Raw genomic sequence first — 19,965 nt, 5'->3', positions numbered from 1 at the left:
TCGGATCAGGTGGGTGCCGCTATGTTCCCTATGGGTCTCAGGTAGATCAGACTGTGCATCTTGTGCCTCATCTTCTTCTCCCGGCAGGAGAGTTCGGGGAGGTTTGTTATGGGCGCCTGAAGGTGCCAGGCAAGCGGGAAATCCCAGTCGCCATCAAGACCCTGAAAGCCGGTTACAGCGAGAAGCAAAGGCGTGACTTCCTCAGCGAGGCCAGCATCATGGCGCAGTTTGACCATCCCAATATCATTCGCCTGGAGGGGGTAGTGACACGCAGTAAGTCTCCACCAATGTCTCCACATGATGCCCCAAATGTCCCAGTGTCCTGGAGAGGTCCAGGCATCTAGGAGAGGCCCCAGTGTGCAGGAGAGCTCCAGGCATCTAGGAGAGGCCCCAGTGTGCAGGAGAGCTCCAGGCATCTAGGAGAAGCCCCAGTCTCCAGGAGAGGTCCAGGCATCTAGGAGAAGCCCCAGTCTCCAGGAGAGGTCCAGGCATCTAGGAGAGGCCCCAGTCTCCAAGAGAGGTCCAGGCATCTAGGAGAGGCCCCAGTGTGCAGGAGAGCTCCAGGCATCTAGGAGAGGCCCCAGTCTCCAGGAGAGGCCCCAGTCTCCAGGAGAGGTCCAGGCATCTAGGAGAGGCCCCAGTGTCCAGGAGAGGTCCCAGTGTGCAGGAAAGGTCCAGCCATCTAGGCGAGACCCCAGTGTCCAAGAGGGGTCCCAGTGTGTAGGAGAGGTCCAGCCATCTAGGAGAGGTCCATGTATCCGGGAGAGGTCCCAGTGTGCAGGAGAGGTCCAGGCATTTAGGAGAGGCCCCATTTTTCAGAAGAGGCCCCAGTGTCCAGGACAGGCCCCAGTGTCCAGGAGAGATTTCAGCGTCCAGGAGAGGTCCAGGCATCTAGGAGAGACCCCAGTTTTCAGGAGAGGTCCCAGTGTGCAGGAGAGGTCCAGGCATCTAGGAGAGGCACCAGTGTGCAGGAGAGGTCTCAGCATCCAGGAGAGGTCCCAGTGTCCAGGAGAGGTCCAGGCAACTAGGAGAGGCCCCAGTGTGCAGGAGTTGTCCAGGCATCTAGGAGAGGCCCCAGTGTCCAGGAGAGGCCCCAGTGTCCAGGAGAGGTCCCAGTGTCCAGGAGAGGTCCCAGTGTCCAGGAGAGGTCTCAGCATCCAGGAGAGGCCCCAGTGTGCAGGAGTGTCTCAGCGTCCAGGAGAGGTCTCAGCATCCAGGAGAGGCCCCAGTGTGCAGGAGTTGCTCAGGCATCTAGGAGAGGCCCCAGTGTGCAGGAGTTGTCCAGGCATCTAGGAGAGGCCCCAGTGTGCAGGAGTTGTCCAGGCATCTAGGAGAGGCCCCAGTGTCCAGGAGAGGTCCCAGTGTCCAGGAGAGGTCTCAGCGTCCAGGAGAGGTCTCAGCATCCAGGAGAGGCCCCAGTGTGCAGGAGTGTCTCAGCGTCCAGGAGAGGTCCAGGCATCTAGGAGAGGCCCCAGTGTGCTGGAGAGGTCCAGTCATCTAGGAGGGGCCCCAGTGTCCAGGAGAGGTCCAGGCATCTAGGAGAGGCCCCAGTGTGCTGGAGAGGTCCAGTCATCTAGGAGGGGCCCCAGTGTCCAGGAGTTGTCCAGGCATCTAGGAGAGGCCCCAGTGTCCAGGAGAGGTCTCAGCATCCAGGAGACACCCCAGTGTGCAGGAGTGTCTCAGTGTCCAGGAGAGGTCCAGGCATCTAGGAGAGGCCCCAGTGTGCTGGAGAGGTCCAGTCATCTAGGAGGGGTCCCAGTGTCCAGGAGAGGTCCAGGCATCTAGGAGAGGTCCCAGTGTCCAGGAGGGGTCCAGGCATCTAGGACAGGTCCCAGTGTGCTGGAGAGGTCCAGGCATCTTGGAGAGGTCCCCAGTGTGCAGGAGAGGTCCAGGCATCTAGGAGAGGCCCCAGTGTGCAGGAGAGGTCTCAGCATCCAGGAGAGGTCCCAGTGTCCAGGAGAGGTCTTAACATCCTGGAGAGGTCCAGGCATCTAGGAGAGGCCCCAGTGTCAAGGAGAGGTCCAGGCATCTAGGAGAGGCCCCAGTGTCCAGGAGAGGTCCAGGCATCTAGGAGAGGTCCCAGTGTCCAGGAGAGGTCCAGGCATCTTGGAGAGGTCCAGGCATCTTGGAGAGGTCCCAGTGTCCAGGAGAGGTCCCAGTGCCCAGGACAGGTCTCAGCATCCAGGAGAGGTCCAGGCATGTAGGAGAGGTCCCAGTTTTCAGGAGAAGTCCCAGTGTTCTTCATTCCATCGGTGCCATCAGACCATAAATGTTGAATAATGAATTGATTTGTTGTTTCTTGTGTTCTGCAGGCAAACTAACCATGATTGTAACGGAATATATGGAGAATGGATCTCTGGATTCCTTCCTTAAGGTAGGAACAGATATCGCTATAGGCTTATACAATGAACTACATCTCCCATGAGTCTAAGCTGCACTGGGTCTTTCAATTCATGATAGCAGATGGGACCCAACCTATCACCCCCACACCCCCTGGGAACTATACTCCCAGTTTCCCCAGAGAATAATGACTCTCTCTTGAATATTTCAGAGTCGGGATGGGCAGTTCAACATAATTCAGCTGGTGGGCATGCTGAGGGGCATTTCTGCGGGCATGAAGTACCTCTCTGACCTGGGCTACATCCATCGAGATCTGGCTGCCCGCAACATCCTGGTCAACAATAACATGGTCTGCAAAGTCTCCGACTTTGGCCTCTCGCGTATTTTGGAGGATGACCCTGACGCTGCTTATACGACTACGGTACCATCATACGCTGGGGGCGGAGTCACACGTGTCATAAACACCCTTTCTGCATATTCCATATATACAGTCCGTCAGGATTAAAGGAAAAAAATAGCATAAGCAAAACATCATATGGGGGGGAAGGGAATGGCTTCCATGTCTGTTGGAGTGGGGTGGAGCTTGATATGGGTTTCCATGGCTGTTGGAGTGGGGCGGAGCTTGATATGTGTTTCCATGGCTGTTGGAGTGGGGTGGAGCTTGATATGTGTTTCCATGGCTGTTGGAGTGGGGTGGAGCTTGATATGTGTTTCCATGGCTGTTGGAGTGGGGTGGAGCTTAATATGTGTATACTAACCAGCAGGCTGGGCAGGTAGGTACCAGTAGGGTGGGTTACATGTTGCCCTTTGTGTATAATTCTGTCACTTTCTTACACCTAGGGGGGCAAAATTCCCATCCGTTGGACGGCGCCTGAAGCCATCACTTACCGCAAGTTCTCCTCGGCCAGTGACGTGTGGAGCTTTGGGATAGTCATGTGGGAGGTGCTAGCGTACGGGGAGCGGCCATACTGGAACATGACCAACCGAGATGTAGGTATCATACTGGGGGCGGGGCTTCTCTACACCTGGTACCTGCCCGCGTCATTTTTTTGACAATTTTTTGTTGTGCGGCAAATCAAGTTGACCCCCATTCCTGATTATTGGGGGTTCATTTCCTTAACACTACATGTTCTATGTCTTCCATTCGTTTGTATTGTATGATCCCGAGGCAGTTACGGCTTTAGGTGTTGGACCGTTTAGTCCGGTGATCAACACTAATTGCTGATTGGTTGCTATGGGTAACTAAGGAAGTTCCATGGAACATCTGGTTTAGTCCTTGGGACCCACAATATCAACAGCAGATACCCTAGATAGGTTTGTTTCCATGGAAGGACTTGGGGCCAATGATGTACCTGGAATAGTATCACATGACCAGTGTAGAACTATGGGCCACAAAGTGATGTTCTGAGATCTTACTGTAGGTGATAAATTCGGTGGAGGAGGGGTACCGGCTCCCTGCCCCCATGGGCTGCCCCGCGGCGTTGCACCAACTCATGCTGGATTGCTGGCAGAGGGACCGGAACGAGCGGCCTCGATTCTCCCTCATCGTCAGCGTTCTAGATAATTTCCTGCGGAATCCGGAGAACCTCAAGGCTAGTGCTACTGTCAGCAGGTAGGTGCCCCCATTCTGGAACATTCTCGGCATTGTAATAAAGGGAAAGTACAGGGAATGGATCTGCACTCACAGACTTGGTTTATCCCCCATAGATTCACCCACCCGCGGTTGGACAGAGGGCACCTTGACGTATCTAGCTGTGCCAGCGTGGATGCCTGGTTGGACTCCATAAAGATGGGACGATACAAGGAGAACTTTCTGATGGGTGGATACTCCTCCCTGGGACTGGTCATGAGAATGAACATAGAGTACGTCTTCTCTTTGTCTGTACCCTGATGGCATTAGTCTCTGCCCTACCTACCTTTCCAAGGGGCAAGACTCAGGATCAGGGGGTATTTGGGCACTGAGTCTGGGATTGAGGGGGGCTCAGTGTTCCTTTGCTGAAGTAACATTGAGAGATTGGGGTCCTTGCCTTGGTTGGTTCCATTTGGCATTGGTGCCCGAGAAAGGGGACCTCATAGCAAAATGGCATAGTGCTCAGTGGCTCCTTACAGACAATGGTGCCACGTAGCTTGGAGGTGCCCATTTGTATACAAGCATTTCCCCTGTGCTGTGTGCCATGCTGACCCCTACCAGTCTGTGTGCCACGCTGACCCCTACCAGTCTGTGTGCCACGCTGACCCCTGCCATTCTGTGTGCCACGCTGATCCCTGCCAGTCTGTGTGCCACGCTGATCCCTGCCAGTCTGTGTGCCACGCTGACCCCTACCAGTCTGTGTGCCATGCTGACCCCTGCCAGTCTGTGTGCCACGCTGACCCCTGCCATTCTGTGTGCCATGCTGACCCCTACCAGTCTGTGTGCCACGCTGACCCCTACCAGTCTGTGTGCCACGCTGACCCCTGCCATTCTGTGTGCCACGCTGATCCCTGCCAGTCTGTGTGCCACGCTGATCCCTGCCAGTCTGTGTGCCACGCTGATCCTTACCAGTCTGTGTGCCACGCTGACCCCTGCCAGTCTATGTGCCACGCTGATCCCTGCCAGTCTGTGTGCCATGCTGACCCCTGCCAGTCTGTGTGCCACGCTGACCCCTGCCAGTCTGTGTGCCACGCTGACCCCTACCAGTCTGTGTGCCATGCTGTCCCCTACCAGTCTGTGTGCCATGCTGACCCCTACCAGTCTGTGTGCCACGCTGACCCCTACCAGTCTGTGTGCCATGCTGACCCCTGCCAGTCTGTGCCACGCTGACCCCTACCAGTCTATGTGCCACGCTGATCCCTACCAGTCTGTGTGCCATGCTGACCCCTACCAGTCTGTGTGCCATGCTGACCCCTACGAGTCTGTGTGCCATGCTGACCCCTACCAGTCTGTGGGCCACGCTGACCCCTGCCAGTCTGTGTGCCACGCTGATCCCTACCAGTCTGTGTGCCATGCTGACCCCTACCAGTCTGTGGGCCATGCTGACCACTACCAGTCTGTGTGCCACGCTGACCCCTACCAGTCTGTGTGCCACGCTGACCCCTACCAGTCTGTGTGCCATGCTGACCCCTACCAGTCTGTGTGCCACGCTGACCCCTACCAGTCTGTGTTCCATGCTGATCCCTACCAGTCTGTGTGCCATGCTGACCCCTACCAGTCTGTGTTCCATGCTGATCCCTACCAGTCTGTGGGCCACGCTGACCCCTACCAGTCTGTGTGCCATGCTGAGCCCTACCAGTCTGTGTGCCACACTGACCCCTGCCAGTCATTCTACCTCATGTCGGCACCAAACCCATGATGGGCCATTGAGTTTCTCTCTGTCTTCCAACAGAGACATCCGGCAGCTGGGCATCTCTCTCGTTGGGCACCAGAAGAAGATCCTCACCAGTATCCAGATCATGAGAGCGCAACTCATCAATACCCTGGGGCCCCGGATGCACCTGTGATGGGGGGCTTGTAGGTGGAGCCAAGGAAGGAGGCCTGAAGGGGCTTTGGGCACAACTGGAGATGGTCGCTGAGGTTGAGTCCATACAGGCCATGGGGACGCCATCTTGGCTGAAGTGGTCCGAGGTTTGTTCTGTTCCTACTCCTGATCTCCTTGTCTGTGTGTCCTGCCCCCCCCCGGGACCTCCTTCTGCCAATGATTGTTTACATCCAATAGAGGAACATTTGGGGGCCCCTCGGGTGCTTCCTGCTGCTATAGTGAGTGACACCATGGTGCTAACTGGACACTGTCACCTCATTTCTGTCCGCGTGCCTCTCAGTCTCTACCGGTTACAGGGTAATTCATATGATCATGGTGGGGGGGTTCCAGGCGTAACTGCCCCCTACGGGGCTGACAGAATGTCCCATGGAAATCCACCACATTGGCCCCGCGGGGCCCACAGCCAGATCTGCACCTCTTCCATTACAGTCAGCAGTCTGTGAGGGGCCCCTGGGAAAGTACAAATGCATTGGGATTGCGTGGGTTAATGGGCGGGGTTTATATCAGTGCTCAGTTTGTGCCCAGTCTGCCTCCATGGGGAGTTGTGGGAACTGCAGTTCTGGGGCTACTGGGGGGTGTTGGGGTGAATTCAGATGGAATAACCTACTGAGTAACAAAAGGGGCAGTTATATCACGGTACACACCAGCCAGGGGCAAATAAAGGGAGGCTCTGGGCCCGTCACTTGGATCTTTAGACCACAGAAAGATTAAATCAGTTGGGAAAATGGGATAAATCTGCCCCTTATTCCCCTCCCAAGGGTAGTGATGGGGCAGAACCTCTAACTGTCTTGCTCTACAGTAATGGTTCTGATGGAGGAGCTTGTGGGTCAGTACCCAAAAGTCTAATTCCCATCTCCCCACTGGCATCCAAGGGCAAGACCATCCAGTCTGAGGGCAGTACGTTCCTGTCTGAGGGCAAGAGCTGCCAACCTGAGGGCTAAATCTGCCAGTCTGAGGGCAATACTTTCCAGTCTGAGGGCAGTACGTTCCAGTCTGAGGGCAAGACCTGCCAGTCTGAGGGCAGTACGTTCCAGTCTGAGGGCAAGACCTGCCAGTCTGACGGCAGTATGTTCCAGTCTGAGGGCAAGACCTGCCAGTCTGAGGGCAGTACGTTCCAGTCTGAGGGCAAGACCTGCCAGTCTGAGGGCAGTACATTCCAGTCTGAGGGCAGTATGTTCCAGTCTGAGGGCAATACGTTCCAGTCTGAGGGCAATACCTGCCAGTGTGAGGGCAATACCTGCCAGTCTGAGAGCAATACGTTCCAGTCTGAGGGCAATACGTTCCAGTCTGAGGGCAATACGTTCCAGTCTGAGGGCAATACCTGCCAGTCTGAGGGCAATACCTGCCAGTCTGAGAGCAATACGTTCCAGTCTGAGGGCAATACCTGCCAGTCTGTGGGCAATACGTTCCAGTCTGAGGGCAATACCTGCCAGTGTGAGGGCAATACGTTCCAGTCTGAGGGCAATACGTTCCAGTCTGAGGGCAATACCTGCCAGTGTGAGGGCAATACGTTCCAGTCTGAGGGCAATACGTTCCAGTCTGAGGGCAATACGTTCCAGTCTGAGGGCAATACGTTCCAGTCTGAGGGCAATACCTGCCAGTCTGAGACTTTTCCTTCACTGACATATTAAATAGAAGGAGACAAACAAATGTTTTTGCAGGGCAGGACAATGAGGGGTTAATTATAATGGGATTTTTGTTTCAGATTTGCCACAGCTCTGGGTTATTCTCAGGGGCAGTTGTGTAAGGGGCATTATGTCTATGACATGGGGCAGCTATTACTGTGTTTACACTTGGGGTAGTTTTAGCCGGGGGGGGGGGGGGGGCTGAGCCGCAGCCTTATTATGGTTAATAGGAATATAAGATGGAGAGATAAAGGTTTATATGGGGGTATTTATTGGGGAATATTCCTTATTTGCACAATGAGGGGTAAATTATATTGGCCCCGGATACTGACCTGTTCCCTCCAGCCTGGGGCCACAGTTCTCCCACCATTTCCCAGACTTTCTGCCCCGACCACATTACACCCCCAGAGTCACATTGTGCCCCCCAGTCACATTGTGCCCCAATTATATTATACCCCCTTATCACATTGTGCCCCCCAGTCACATTGTTCCCCAATTATATTATGCCCCCCAGTCACATTGTTCCCCAATCATATTATGCCCCCCAGTCACATTGTGCCCCCTAATCACACTATGCCCCCAGATCACATTATGCCCCCCCAGTCACATTGTGTCCCCCAGTCACATTGTTCCCCAATCATATTATGCCCCCCAGTCACATTGTGCCCCCTAATCACACTATGCCCCCAGATCTCACTATGCCCCCCCAGTCACATTGTGCCCCCTAATCACACTATGCCCCCCCAGTCACATTGTGCCCGCTAATCACACTATGCCCCCCCAGGCACAATGTGCCCCCAGATCACATTATGCCCCCCTAGTCACATTGTGCCCCCTAATCACACTATGCCCCCCCAGGCACAATGTGCCCCCAGATCACATTATGCCCCCCTAGTCACATTGTGCCCCCTAATCACACTATGCCCCCCCAGGCACAATGTGCCCCCAGATCACACTATGCCCCCCCAGTCACATTGTGCCCCCTAATCACATTATGCCCCCCTAGTCACATTGTGCCCCCTAATCACACTATGCCCCCCCAGTCACAATGTGCCCCCAGATCACATGATGCCCCCCCAGTCACATTGTGCCCCCTAATCACACTATGCCCCCCCAGTCACAATGTGCCCCCAGATCACATTATGCCCCCCCAGTCACATTGTGCCCCCTAATCACACTATGCCCCCCCAGTCACAATGTGCCCCCAGATCATATGATGCCCCCCAGTCACATTGTGCCCCCTAATCACACTATGCCCCCCCAGTCACAATGTGCCCCCAGATCATATGATGCCCCCCCAGTCACATTGTGCCCCCTAATCACACTATGCCCCCCCAGTCACAATGTGCCCCCAGATCACATTATGCCCCCCCAGTCACATTGTGCCCCCTAATCACACTATGCCCCCCCAGTCACAATGTGCCCCCAGATCACATGATGCCCCCCCAGTCACATTGTGCCCCCCTCACAACAATATAAGTCACCGCTCAAACATTTCCATGCACAGAATTCTGTGATTTAGGGGCCAATGTCAGGTGATGCCAGGGGGCACCTACCCACAGTGAGGGCAAATGCCATGTTGGCCCCGGGGCCCCGATATACACCCTGTTTATTATCCCAGCCATAAAGCGATATTCCCATGGGGTTTTCCCACAAGGCAATACCAAGTCTTCCCGCACAAAGGGGCTTATTCCCCGGGGGCCACAGGTTCAGCCATAGACGGGGGTTGGACTCTGGGAGACGCAGTCCAAGGGCCACTGGCCCCTGTAGTTAAAGGGAATATCTAATACCAGCCCCTTTATCTTAAAGGAGAACAAAAGGTGGAATCACTGGGGTGCAAGTTGCTAGGCAACACCTGCCCCCAGTTGGGCCGGGGCAAGCGCTGGTTATGGGGCCCTTCCAGCGGCAGTTCTGGGAGTCATTCCCAGGCAGAAGTCGACCAGGCCTGGGGCCCCCCAGTCACGGCTGCCGAGGGACACTGGGAGTTGTAGGTAAATAACCACTGGGGCTTCCTGGTTGGACAGCCTTGTTTCTAGGGGGCCTCTTCCTGCAGAGCCCAATCCTGTAACCCCGCCCCCGCGGAACCCGATGCCATGCACTATTAAAGCTCAAATGATTGTCGGTTGTTTATCTGTTTATTTTGCGGATCTTGTGTTTCCAGTTCAATTCAGCAATAAAATTCTCAGATTTTGTAAGAAATTCTCAGTTGTGTCATTGGGGGAATTTCCTTGGGTTCTGCGTGGCCCCGTGGCCCCGTTGGGTCTGAGTATGCTGCCCTTAGGGGGAGAGGGGCAGTTAGTATGTCAGCGATGGGCCCTCACTCTTCCTCTGGGGGCACATGGGGGGGTCTCACGTCTGATCTGGTTACATGGGAGGAGGGAATGGGAGGGGCTTGATGCAAGGAGGCGGAGAGATAACAAGAAGGGAGGCACTTAGGGCCCCAAGGTTGAGGGGCCCAGCTGAAGGCATCATTGGGGCCCATGGTACAGGGGAACATTCAACCCTACTGGGGGGTAAGGGGGTGTCAGGCTGAGGGGCCCAGCTGAAGGCATCATTGGGGCCCATGGTACAGGGAAACGTTCAACCCTACTGGGGGGTAAGGGGGTGTCAGGCTGAGGGGCCCAGCTGAAGGCATCATTGGGGCCCATAGTACAGGGGAACATTCGTCCCTACTGGGGGGTAAGGGGGTGTCAGGCTGAGGGGCCCAGCTGAAGGCATCATTGGGGCCCATAGTACAGGGGAACATTCGTCCCTACTGGGGGGTAAGGGGGTGTCAGGCTGAGGGGCCCAGCTGAAGGCATCATTGGGGCCCATGAATAAGACCCTGTTTCCCAGGGCCACTTCTCTGGGGCCACATATTTACCATTTCTGGATTAGGGGAAATTGCTTGTTGGGTTTATAAATTCTCATTATGGAACCCATACGTTCTCCTCTTGCGGTTCTGTTGGTTCCGTCGCTGCACTGATTGTGGGAAGATAACGCGGCTCCTGAGGCGCAATGAGATGAACGAGGGAAGCGAATCAGCCGAAACCCCATTTATTCTTCTCATTTCATGCAAACAAGCCCAATGGGCCTGCGGCGCCGGAGGAGGCGGATCCGGCAGATTAAGGACAAGTAATCGTTCGGCCAATTGAGGGATTAGACACAAAGGGACCTTCTTATCTAGGAGACAAATTGTTATTTGGCGACTGTCTAATAAGGGGGTGTAATTACGCACCCCGGAACCCCCGCGACGTATCAGGGATTAGTTTAACTGGAAATCTCAACTGAATTTATATTTCCCAATGGGGGGGGTCTCTAGCGAGGAGACTGAACACAAACGCACATTGTACCGACCCATATACGTGTGTGTGGCACCAGTTCCATTGCCTATTATACTCCCAACCCAACGGGCCTGGGGGGGGCAGAATTGTTAGTACCAACGCTGTATTGCCCCCCCCATATCAGCACCAGAGCCAAGGGACCCCCTTTGCTTGAGGACCCTGAGGATAGTGGGTGCCGCTATAAGCCAAGTCTGGTCCATTTCCCGGGTTCTGATCCGTATCTACAAACTGGCAACTAAATACAAAACAGAGAGAATATCACATATTCCTTCAAAATGTCCTTTTTCTCTCAGTGTTAAAGGGAAAGTGAATTATTTATCACAGACAATAACCCCTCGGCGCCCAAGGGAGCTCATTATTTCCATTTCCTACGGAAAGTCCCACTCAGGGGAGCAAACACTCGAGTAAGTATTAGCAACTGGGTAATTGGCTGGTTAGTGTGTGTGTACTACACAATACACAATAACCAATCATAATCCTGTCTGCTTCACCCTCTAGTAACTACCAGAGGGAGAATGTAGGAAAGGTTCTGATTGGATAACTTTGGGGGTCAGTCTGAGCCTGTGCAGCAATCAGCTCCTCATTTTCTATCTTTGCCTCCCTCACTGCTGATTTACTGCCCCTGTTATTGTGTTTCTATTCACCGAATGCAGCTTCTGCCCCCTTTGACTATAGAGAGGGGGGCACAGGCCCATCTGCCCCTGTATGGGGTATATTTATCTTACCTGGATGGCAATAATCACACAAATCCAACTGAACTGGTTCTGATCTTTAGGTTCTTCCTGAATCCATTAGAAACAGAAGAGATTGCCCAAATGGGGTATTGGGTTGATCCTGTCTCAGCTATAACTGCCCCCCATAGCTGCCCCCCCCCCCCCCGTGACTGATCACTGACTAATTAGCAGGTCATTCAGTAAGTCATATCCTCTCGTTCTTATTGGCTCCTAATGTCTCCGCCTCCTTTCCTGGCCGTAGTGCGGCTCCCCTGCCAGTGTAAGCACCTACCCTGTGCCCCCTCTGCCCACCCGTGCCCAGTAAGGCTGGGATTAAGCTGTAACACTGGGGAGATTATTTGGGGGGACACGACTCCCTTCAGACGGCAGATGTTCCAATAAATCCCGTTAGTACGGATATTCCTGTTTCAGCGAAACATATAAATATGTATTTACCCAGGGAGAGCGGAATGAGGCCAGTCCTGTGCCAGTCCCGGGGGGGTTGCAAACTGGCATCGTGTCATTTCTTACTACAAAAGATGTGAAATTCCCTGCATTCCCTCAGCTCCCTGTAGGGTTGTGTTCTACTCTCACATAGTAGCTGAGCCTGAACAAATACACGTCCATCAGATTTAGCCTCTAACCCAAGTGTCCTGCCCCATTGCCTGCTGGTCCAGAGCTAGGGGACAAACCCCAACCTGCAGCCTCTACAATTTGCCTCAGACGGGGTAAATTCCCCACAGGAACCAAATACTGCACTAGGTAAGTACAGACAAACCACAAATTCCATAGCCCAATCCTGAAGGAGCCCAGTACTCATGTAGCCCAGTACTCCTATGGCCCAGTACTCATGTAGCCCATTAATCATACAGCCCAGTATTCACATAGCTCAGTATTCATGTAGCCCAGTACTCATACAGCCCAGTACTCATATGGCCCAGTACTCATATAGCTCAGTATTCATGTAGCCCAGTACTCATATGGCCCAGTACTCATGTAGTCCATTATTCATACAGCCCAGTATTCATATAGCTCAGTATTCATGTAGCCCAGTACTCATATGGCCCAGTACTCATATAGCTCAGTATTCATGTAGCCCAGTACTCATGTAGCCCATTATTCATACAGCCCAGTATTCATATAGCTCAGTATTCATGTAGCCCAGTACTCATGTAGCCCAGTACTCATATGGTCCAGTACTCATATAGCTCAGTATTCATGTAGCCCAGTACTTATGTAGCCCAGTACTCATGTAGCCCAATATTCATACAGCCCAGAACTCATACAGCTCAGTATTCATATGGCACAGTACTCATATAGCTCAGTATTCATGTAGCCCAGTATTCATAAAGCCCAGTACTCATATATCTCAGTATTCATATAGCCCAGTACTGATGTGACCCATTACTCATATGGCCCAGTACTCATATAGCTCAGTATTCATGTAGCACAGTACTCATGTAGCCCAGTACTCATACAGCTCAGTATTCATATGTCCCAGTATTCATGTAGCCCAGTACTCATGTAGCCCAGTAGTCATATAGCTCAGTATTCATAAAGCCCAGTACTCATATAGCTCAGTATTCATGTAGCTCAGTACTCATATAGCCCAGTATTCATACAGCCCAGTACTCATATAGCCCATACTCATATAGCTCAGTAGACCCTGAGTGCCCATTCCCCATGCCTCTGTCCATTCCCCACCCCTCTGCCCATTCCCTATGCCTCTGCCCATTTCCCACCCCTGTGCCCATTCCCCACCCCTGTGCCCATGACCCACGCCTCTGCCCATTCCAGTTTAAAGGATTCTGATTGGCAGAGATCTATAGACTTTGCTTTCTCATTGAAGAGATTGGACCCTGAGTAACCCTAATCCTGAGCGGATTGGTGGGAATTATACACCTCACAGAGTTGGAATTACTCACGGGGGGGTGGGGCTTATTAAGATCCTTTGGCCCCGTGACCCTAGTTCCCAGGCAAATAGACACTCAGAGGATGGTGGGACGGGCCCGATCCATATATTCACTATAAATCATTTATTACCCATGAGCATCATGTGCTCCCTTTATGCTCCTCCCACAATATCCTGTATCCACGGCTGAGGGTAAATGTGCCAGAGAGACGCCAGAGGCAATGCAAATTATCGCTAATCAATGGGAAAATGGGGGGTTTGTGGGGGTCGCGCCGGCGCAGCTTTGTGAGGGAACTTCATTTCCTTCTGCCCATTGTCAGCTCTTGTGCCCAGAGAAGCGGCTTCTTAGTCATTCAGCTATAGTGACAAGCCTTGGGGGGCGGGAGTGGCCCCAACATTCAGTGGCCCTGGGCCCTAAGCTCTGCCACTTTAATTCTCAGCTATGAGGCCGGTGCCACTCAGCAGGGTGCCAGGGATCGGTGGTGCCCCCGGGGCCAATGTGCTTGCCCAGTCCTTGCACCTACAAGTCAACAAACAAGCTCCCCCGCTGCTCTCCTCCCTCTGCCCCCTACGTGCCATTACGGCTCAGCGGCTCCGGCTGCCAGGAATAGAATGAAAGCTCCACGTCCCAACCGCCGCCGCCTCCGCCGCCAACCCAGGCGCTGTCACGGAAACATGGAAACAGATCGATAATTGCGCTCAGTGATCCCCTTAACCCCTTCAGTGCCTGATACAGAGGGGCCCCTGGCTCTTAACTCTATAATCCCTGAGAGAGAGTGGGGGCCCCTGGCTCTTAACTCTATAATCCCTGAGAGAGAGTGGGGCCCCTGGCTCTTAACTCTATAATCCCTGAGAGAGAGTGGGGCCCCTGGCTCTTAACTCTATAATCCCTGAGAGAGAGTGGGGCCCCTGGCTCTTAACTCTATAATCCCTGAGAGAGAGTGGGGGCCCCTGGCTCTTAACTCTATAATCCCTGAGAGAGAGTGGGGCCCCTGGCTCTTAACTCTATAATCCCTGAGATAGAGAGTGGGGGCCCCTGGCTCTTAACTCTATAATCCCTGAGAGAGAGTGGGGGCCCCTGGCTCTTTACTCTATAATCCCTGAGAGAGAGTGGGGGCCCCTGGCTCTTAACTCTATAATCCCTGAGAAAGAGTGGGGGCCCCTGGCTCTTAACTCTATAATCCCTGAGAGAGAGTGGGGGCCCCTGGCTCTTAACTCTATAATCCCTGAGAGAGAGTGGGGCCCCTGGCTCTTAACTCTATAATCCCTGAGAGAGAGTGGGGCCCCTGGCTCTTAACTCTATAATCCCTGAGATAGAGAGTGGGGGCCCCTGGCTCTTAACTCTATAATCCCTGAGAGAGAGTGGGGGCCCCTGGCTCTTTACTCTATAATCCCTGAGAGAGAGTGGGGGCCCCTGGCTCTTAACTCTATAATCCCTGAGAGAGAGTGGGGGCCCCTGGCTCTTAACTCTATAATCCCTGAGATAGAGAGTGGGGCCCCTGGCTCTTAACTCTATAATCCCTGAGAGAGAGTGGGGGCCCCTGGCTCTTAACTGTATAATCCCTGAGAGAGAGTGGGGCCCCTGGCTCTTAACTCTATAATCCCTGAGAGAGAGTGGGGCCCCTGGCTCTTAACTCTATAATCCCTGAGAGAGAGTGGGGCCCCTGGCTCTTAACTCTATAATCCCTGAGAGAGAGTGGGGGCCCCTGGCTCTTAACTCTATAATCCCTGAGATAGAGAGTGGGGGCCCCTGGCTCTTAACTCTATAATCCCTGAGAGAGAGTGGAGGCCCCTGGCTCTTAACTCTATAATCCCTGAGATAGAGAGTGGGGCCCCTGGCTCTTAACTCTATAATCCCTGAGAGAGAGTGGGGCCCCTGGCTCTTAACTCTATAATCCCTGAGAGAGAGTGGGGCCCCTGGCTCTTAACTCTATAATCCCTGAGAGAGAGTGGGGGCCCCTGGCTCTTAACTCTATAATCCCTGAGATAGAGAGTGGGGGCCCCTGGCTCTTACTCTATAATCCCTGAGAGAGAGTGGGGGCCCCTGGGCTCTTAACTCTATAATCCCTGAGAGAGAGTGGGGGCCCCTGGCTCTTAACTCTATAATCCCTGAGAGAGAGTGGGGGCCCCTGGCTCTTAACTCTATAATCCCTGAGAGAGAGTGGGGGCCCCTGGCTCTTAACTCTATAATCCCTGAGAGAGAGTGGGGCCCCTGGCTCTTAACTCTATATCCCTGAGAGAAGTGGGGCCCCTGGCCTCTTAACTCTATAATCCCTGAGAGAGAGTGGGGCCCCTGGCTCTTAACTCTATAATCCCTGAGAGAGAGTGGGGCCCCTGGCTCTTAACTCTATAATCCCTGAGAGAGAGTGGGGCCCCTGGCTCTTAACTCTATAATCCCTGAGAAGAGAGTGGGGCCCCTGGCTTAACTCTAATCTAATTCCCTGAGAGAGAGTGGGGCCCCTGGCTCTTAACTCTATAAATCCCTGAGAGAGAGTGGGGCCCCTGGCTCTTAACTCTATAATCCCTGAGAGAGAGTGGGGCCCTGGCTCTTAACTCTATAATCCCTGAGAAAGAGTGGGGCCCTGGCTCTTAACTCTATAATCCCTGAGAGAGAGTGGGGCCCCTGGCTCTTAACTCTATAATCCCTGAGAGAGAGTGGGGCCCTGGCTCTTAACTCTATAATCCCTGAGAGAGAGTGGGGCCCCTGGCTCTTAACTCTATAATCCCTGAGAGAGAGTGGGGCCCCTGGCTCTTAACTCTATTAATCCCTGAGAGAGAGTGGGGCCCCTGGCTCTTAACTCTATAATCCCTTGAAGGGATAGAGAGGAGTGGGGCCCCTGGCTCTTAACTCTATAATCCCTGAGAGAGAGTGGGGCCCCTGGCTCTTAACTCTATAATCCCTGAGAGAGAGTGGGGCCCCTGGCTCTTTAACTCTATAATCCCTGAGAGAGAGTGGGGCCCCTAGCTCTTAACTCTATAATCCCTGAGAGAGAGTGGGGCCCCTGGCTCTTAACTCTATAATCCCTGAGAGAGAGTGGGGGCCCCTGGCTTCTTAACTCTATATCCCTGAGAGAGAGTGGGGGCCCCTGGCTCTTAACTCTATAATCCCTGAGAGAGAGTGGGGCCCCTGGCTCTTAACTCTATAATCCCTGAGATAGAGAGTGGGGGCCCCTGGCTCTTAACTCTATAATCCCTGAGAGAGAGTGGGGGCCCCTGGCTCTTAACTGTATAATCCTGAGAGAGAGTGGGGCCCCTGGCTCTTAACTTATAATCCCTGAGAGAGAGTGGGGCCCCTGGCTCTTAACTCTATAATCCCTGAGAGAGAGTGGGGCCCCTGGCTCTTAACTCTATAATCCCTGAGAGAGAGTGGGGGCCCCTGGCTCTTAACTCTATAATCCCTGAGATAGAGAGTGGGGGCCCCTGGCTCTTAACTCTATAATCCCTGAGAGAGAGTGGGGGCCCCTGGCTCTTAACTCTATAATCCCTGAGAGAGTGGGGCCCCTGGCTCTTAACTCTATAATCCCTGAGAGAGAGTGGGGCCCCTGGCTCTTAACTCTATAATCCCTGAGAGAGAGTGGGGGCCCCTGGCTCTTAACTCTATAATCCCTGAGATAGAGAGTGGGGGCCCCTGGCTCTTAACTCTATAATCCCTGAGATGAGAGTGGAGGCCCCTGGCTCTTAACTCTATAATCCCTGAGTAGAGAGTGGGGCCCCTGGCTCTTAATTCTATAATCCCTGAGAGAGAGTGGGGCCCCTGGCTCTTAATTCTATAATCCCTGAGAGAGAGTGGGGGCCCCTGGCTCTTAACTCTATAATCCCCTGAGAGAGAGTGGGGGCCCCTGGCTCTTAACTCTATAATCCCTGAGAGAGAGTGGGCCCTGCTCTAACTCTATAATCCTGAGGAGGGGGCCCCTGGCTCTTAACTCTATAATCCCTGAGAGAGAGTGGGGGCCCCTGGCTCTTAACTCTATAATCCCTGAGAGAGAGTGGGGCCCCTGGCTCTTAACTCTATAATCCCTGAGAGAGAGTGGGGCCCCTGGCTCTTAACTCTATAATCCCTGAGAGAGAGTGGGGCCCCTGGCTCTTAACTCTATAATCCCTGAGAAGAGAGTGGGGGCCCCTGGCTCTTAACTCTATAATCCCTGAGAGAGAGTGGGGGCCCCTGGCTCTTAACTCTATAATCCCTGAGATAGAGAGTGGGGCCCCTGGCTCTTAACTCTATAATCCCTGAGAGAGAGTGGGGGCCCCTGGCTCTTAACTCTATAATCCCTGAGAGAGAGTGGGGGCCCCTGGCTCTTAACTCTATAATCCCTGAGAGAGAGTGGGGGCCCCTGGCTCTTAACTCTATAATCCCTGAGAGAGAGTGGGGGCCCTGGCTCTTAACTCTATAATCCCTGAGAGAGAGTGGGGGCCCTGGCTCTTAACTCTATAATCCCTGAGAGAGAGTGGGGGCCCCTGGCTCTTAAACTCTATAATCCCTGAGAGAGAGTGGGGGCCCCTGGCTCTTAACTCTATAATCCCTGAGAGAGAGTGGGGCCCCTGGCTCTTAACTCTATAATCCCTGAGAGAGAGTGGGGGCCCCTGGCTCTTAACTCTATAATCCCTGAGAGAGAGTGGGGGCCCCTGGCTCTTAACTCTATAATCCCTGAGAGAGAGTGGGGCCCCTGGCTCTTAACTCTATAATCCTGAGAGAGAGTGGGGCCCCTGGCTCTTAACTCTATAATCCCTGAGAGAGAGTGGGGCCCCTGGCTCTTAACTCTATAATCCCTGAGAGAGAGTGGGGCCCCTGGCTCTTAACTCTATAATCCCTGAGAGAGAGTGGGGGCCCCTGGCTCTTAACTCTATAATCCCTGAGAGAGAGTGGGGCCCCTGGCTCTTAACTCTATAATCCCTGAGAGAGAGTGGGGCCCCTGGCTCTTAACTCTATCAATCCCTGAGAGAGAGTGGGGCCCCTGGCTCTTAACTCTATCCCTGAGAAGAGTGGGGCCCTGGCTCTTAACTCTATAATCCCGAGAGAGTGGGGCCCCTGGCTCTTAACTCTATAATCCCTGAGAGAGAGTGGGGCCCCTGGCTCTTAACTCTATAATCCCTGAGAGAGAGTGGGGCCCCTGGCTCTAACTCTATAATCCCTGAGAGAGAGTGGGGCCCCTGGCTCTTAACTCTATAATCCCTGAGAGAGAGTGGGGCCCCTGGCTCTTAACTCTATAATCCCTGAGAGAGAGTGGGGCCCCTGGCTCTTAACTCTATAATCCCTGAGAGAGAGTGGGGCCCCTGGCTCTTAACTCTATAATCCCTGAGAGAGAGTGGGGCCCCTGGCTCTTAACTCTATAATCCCTGAGATAGAGAGTGGGGCCCCTGGCTCTTAACTCTATAATCCCTGAGAGAGAGTGGGGCCCCTGGCTCTTAACTCTATAATCCCTGAGAGAGAGTGGGGCCCCTGGCTCTTAACTCTATAATCCCTGGCCACTGCCCTGTCACATGATTAAGGAAGGGCCACTGCCCAGTCACATGACTAAGGAAGGGCCACTGCCCGGTCACATGACTAAGGAAGGGCCACTGCCCGGTCACATGACTAAGGAAGGGCCACTGCCCGGTCACATGACTAAGGAAGGGCCACTGCCATTATATGGAGCCATAAAGGATTCATGAAGCCCCAAGTGTTTATTCTCCTTCCATTAACACTGATGTTTCTTTCATGAGTTAAAGGATTGGGGGTCTCGGCGGATTTTAACCCCCCGGCAAAGGGCAGAACATGGGAAATTCCCAGATCCTATTGTGTCTCCTGTCTCTGTACATCTCTGGGGTGGGGGGGCCTCACTAACCCTGTAATGTCTATGGGTCACTCCCAGTGGTGCCAGGGGCCCCATTTGGGCAATTTGCCACTAAGGGAGCCGGCGTTGCTATGGGGCAGCAGTGAGGCAGCTAAGGGAGCCGGCGTTGCTATGGAGCAGCAGTGAGGCAGCTAAGGGAGCCGGCATTGCTATGGAGCAGCAGTGAGGCAGCTAAGGGAGCCGGTGTTGCTATGGAGCAGCAGTGAGGCAGTTAAGGGAGCCAGCGTTGCTATGGGGCAGCAGTGAGGCAGCTAAGGGAGCCGGCGTTGCTATGGAGCAGCAGTGAGGCAGCTAAGGGAGCCGGCGTTGCTATGGGGCAGCAGTGAGGCAGCTAAGGGAGCCGGTGTTGCTATGGGGCAGCAGTGAGGCAGCTAAGGGAGCCGGTGTTGCTATGGGGCAGCAGTGAGGCAGCTAAGGGAGCCGGCGTTGCTATGGAGCAGCAGTGAGGCAGCTAAGGGAGCCGGCGTTGCTATGGGGCAGCAGTGAGGCAGCTAAGGGAGCCGGCGTTGCTATGGGGCAGCAGTGAGGCAGCTAAGGGAGCCGGCGTTGCTATGGGGCAGCAGTGAGGCAGCTAAGGGAGCCGGCGTTGCTATGGGGCAGCAGTGAGGCAGCTAAGGGAGCCGGCGTTGCTATGGAGCAGCAGTGAAGCAGCTAAGGGAGCCAGCGTTGCTATGGGGCAGCAGTGAGGCAGTTAATGCTCCTAGAG

General features: G+C 53.9%; 2 protein-coding genes across 2 annotated transcripts in view; both read left to right on the top strand.

Moving 5' to 3' along the window:
• The window catches only part of epha8 (EPH receptor A8), a 62,124-nt gene extending 56,284 nt beyond the window's left edge, over positions 1-5,840 (top strand). Inside the window, exons 10-17 of the mRNA XM_031902521.1 lie at positions 1-9; positions 88-273; positions 2,313-2,374; positions 2,552-2,761; positions 3,181-3,330; positions 3,762-3,952; positions 4,048-4,203; positions 5,703-5,840. The exon at positions 1-9 is cut by the window's left edge and continues 117 nt beyond it. Of these exons, the coding sequence (XP_031758381.1) occupies positions 1-9; positions 88-273; positions 2,313-2,374; positions 2,552-2,761; positions 3,181-3,330; positions 3,762-3,952; positions 4,048-4,203; positions 5,703-5,817 (1,079 nt within the window). The 3' untranslated portion in view covers positions 5,818-5,840. The remainder of the gene's footprint in view (positions 10-87; positions 274-2,312; positions 2,375-2,551; positions 2,762-3,180; positions 3,331-3,761; positions 3,953-4,047; positions 4,204-5,702) is intronic.
• A 1,062-nt stretch (positions 5,841-6,902) lies between these two features.
• luzp4 (leucine zipper protein 4) lies at positions 6,903-7,671 on the top strand. The gene has a single exon (XM_031902522.1). The coding sequence runs from the start codon at positions 6,923-6,925 to the stop codon at positions 7,484-7,486; it is 564 nt and encodes a 187-aa protein (XP_031758382.1). The 5' UTR covers positions 6,903-6,922; the 3' UTR covers positions 7,487-7,671.
• The last annotated feature ends 12,294 nt before the right edge of the window (positions 7,672-19,965 follow it).

Source organism: Xenopus tropicalis, chromosome 5 (genome assembly GCF_000004195.4).
Source record: "Xenopus tropicalis strain Nigerian chromosome 5, UCB_Xtro_10.0, whole genome shotgun sequence".
NCBI classification, from domain to species: Eukaryota; Metazoa; Chordata; class Amphibia; order Anura; family Pipidae; genus Xenopus; species Xenopus tropicalis.
This window is presented reverse-complemented; position numbering and strand designations above follow the sequence as displayed.

Bases quoted from the DNA above. Each gene is read 5' to 3' on its own strand.
- luzp4 (XM_031902522.1), top strand. From the start codon at position 6,923: ATGTTCCAGTCTGAGGGCAAGACCTGCCAGTCTGAGGGCAGTACGTTC.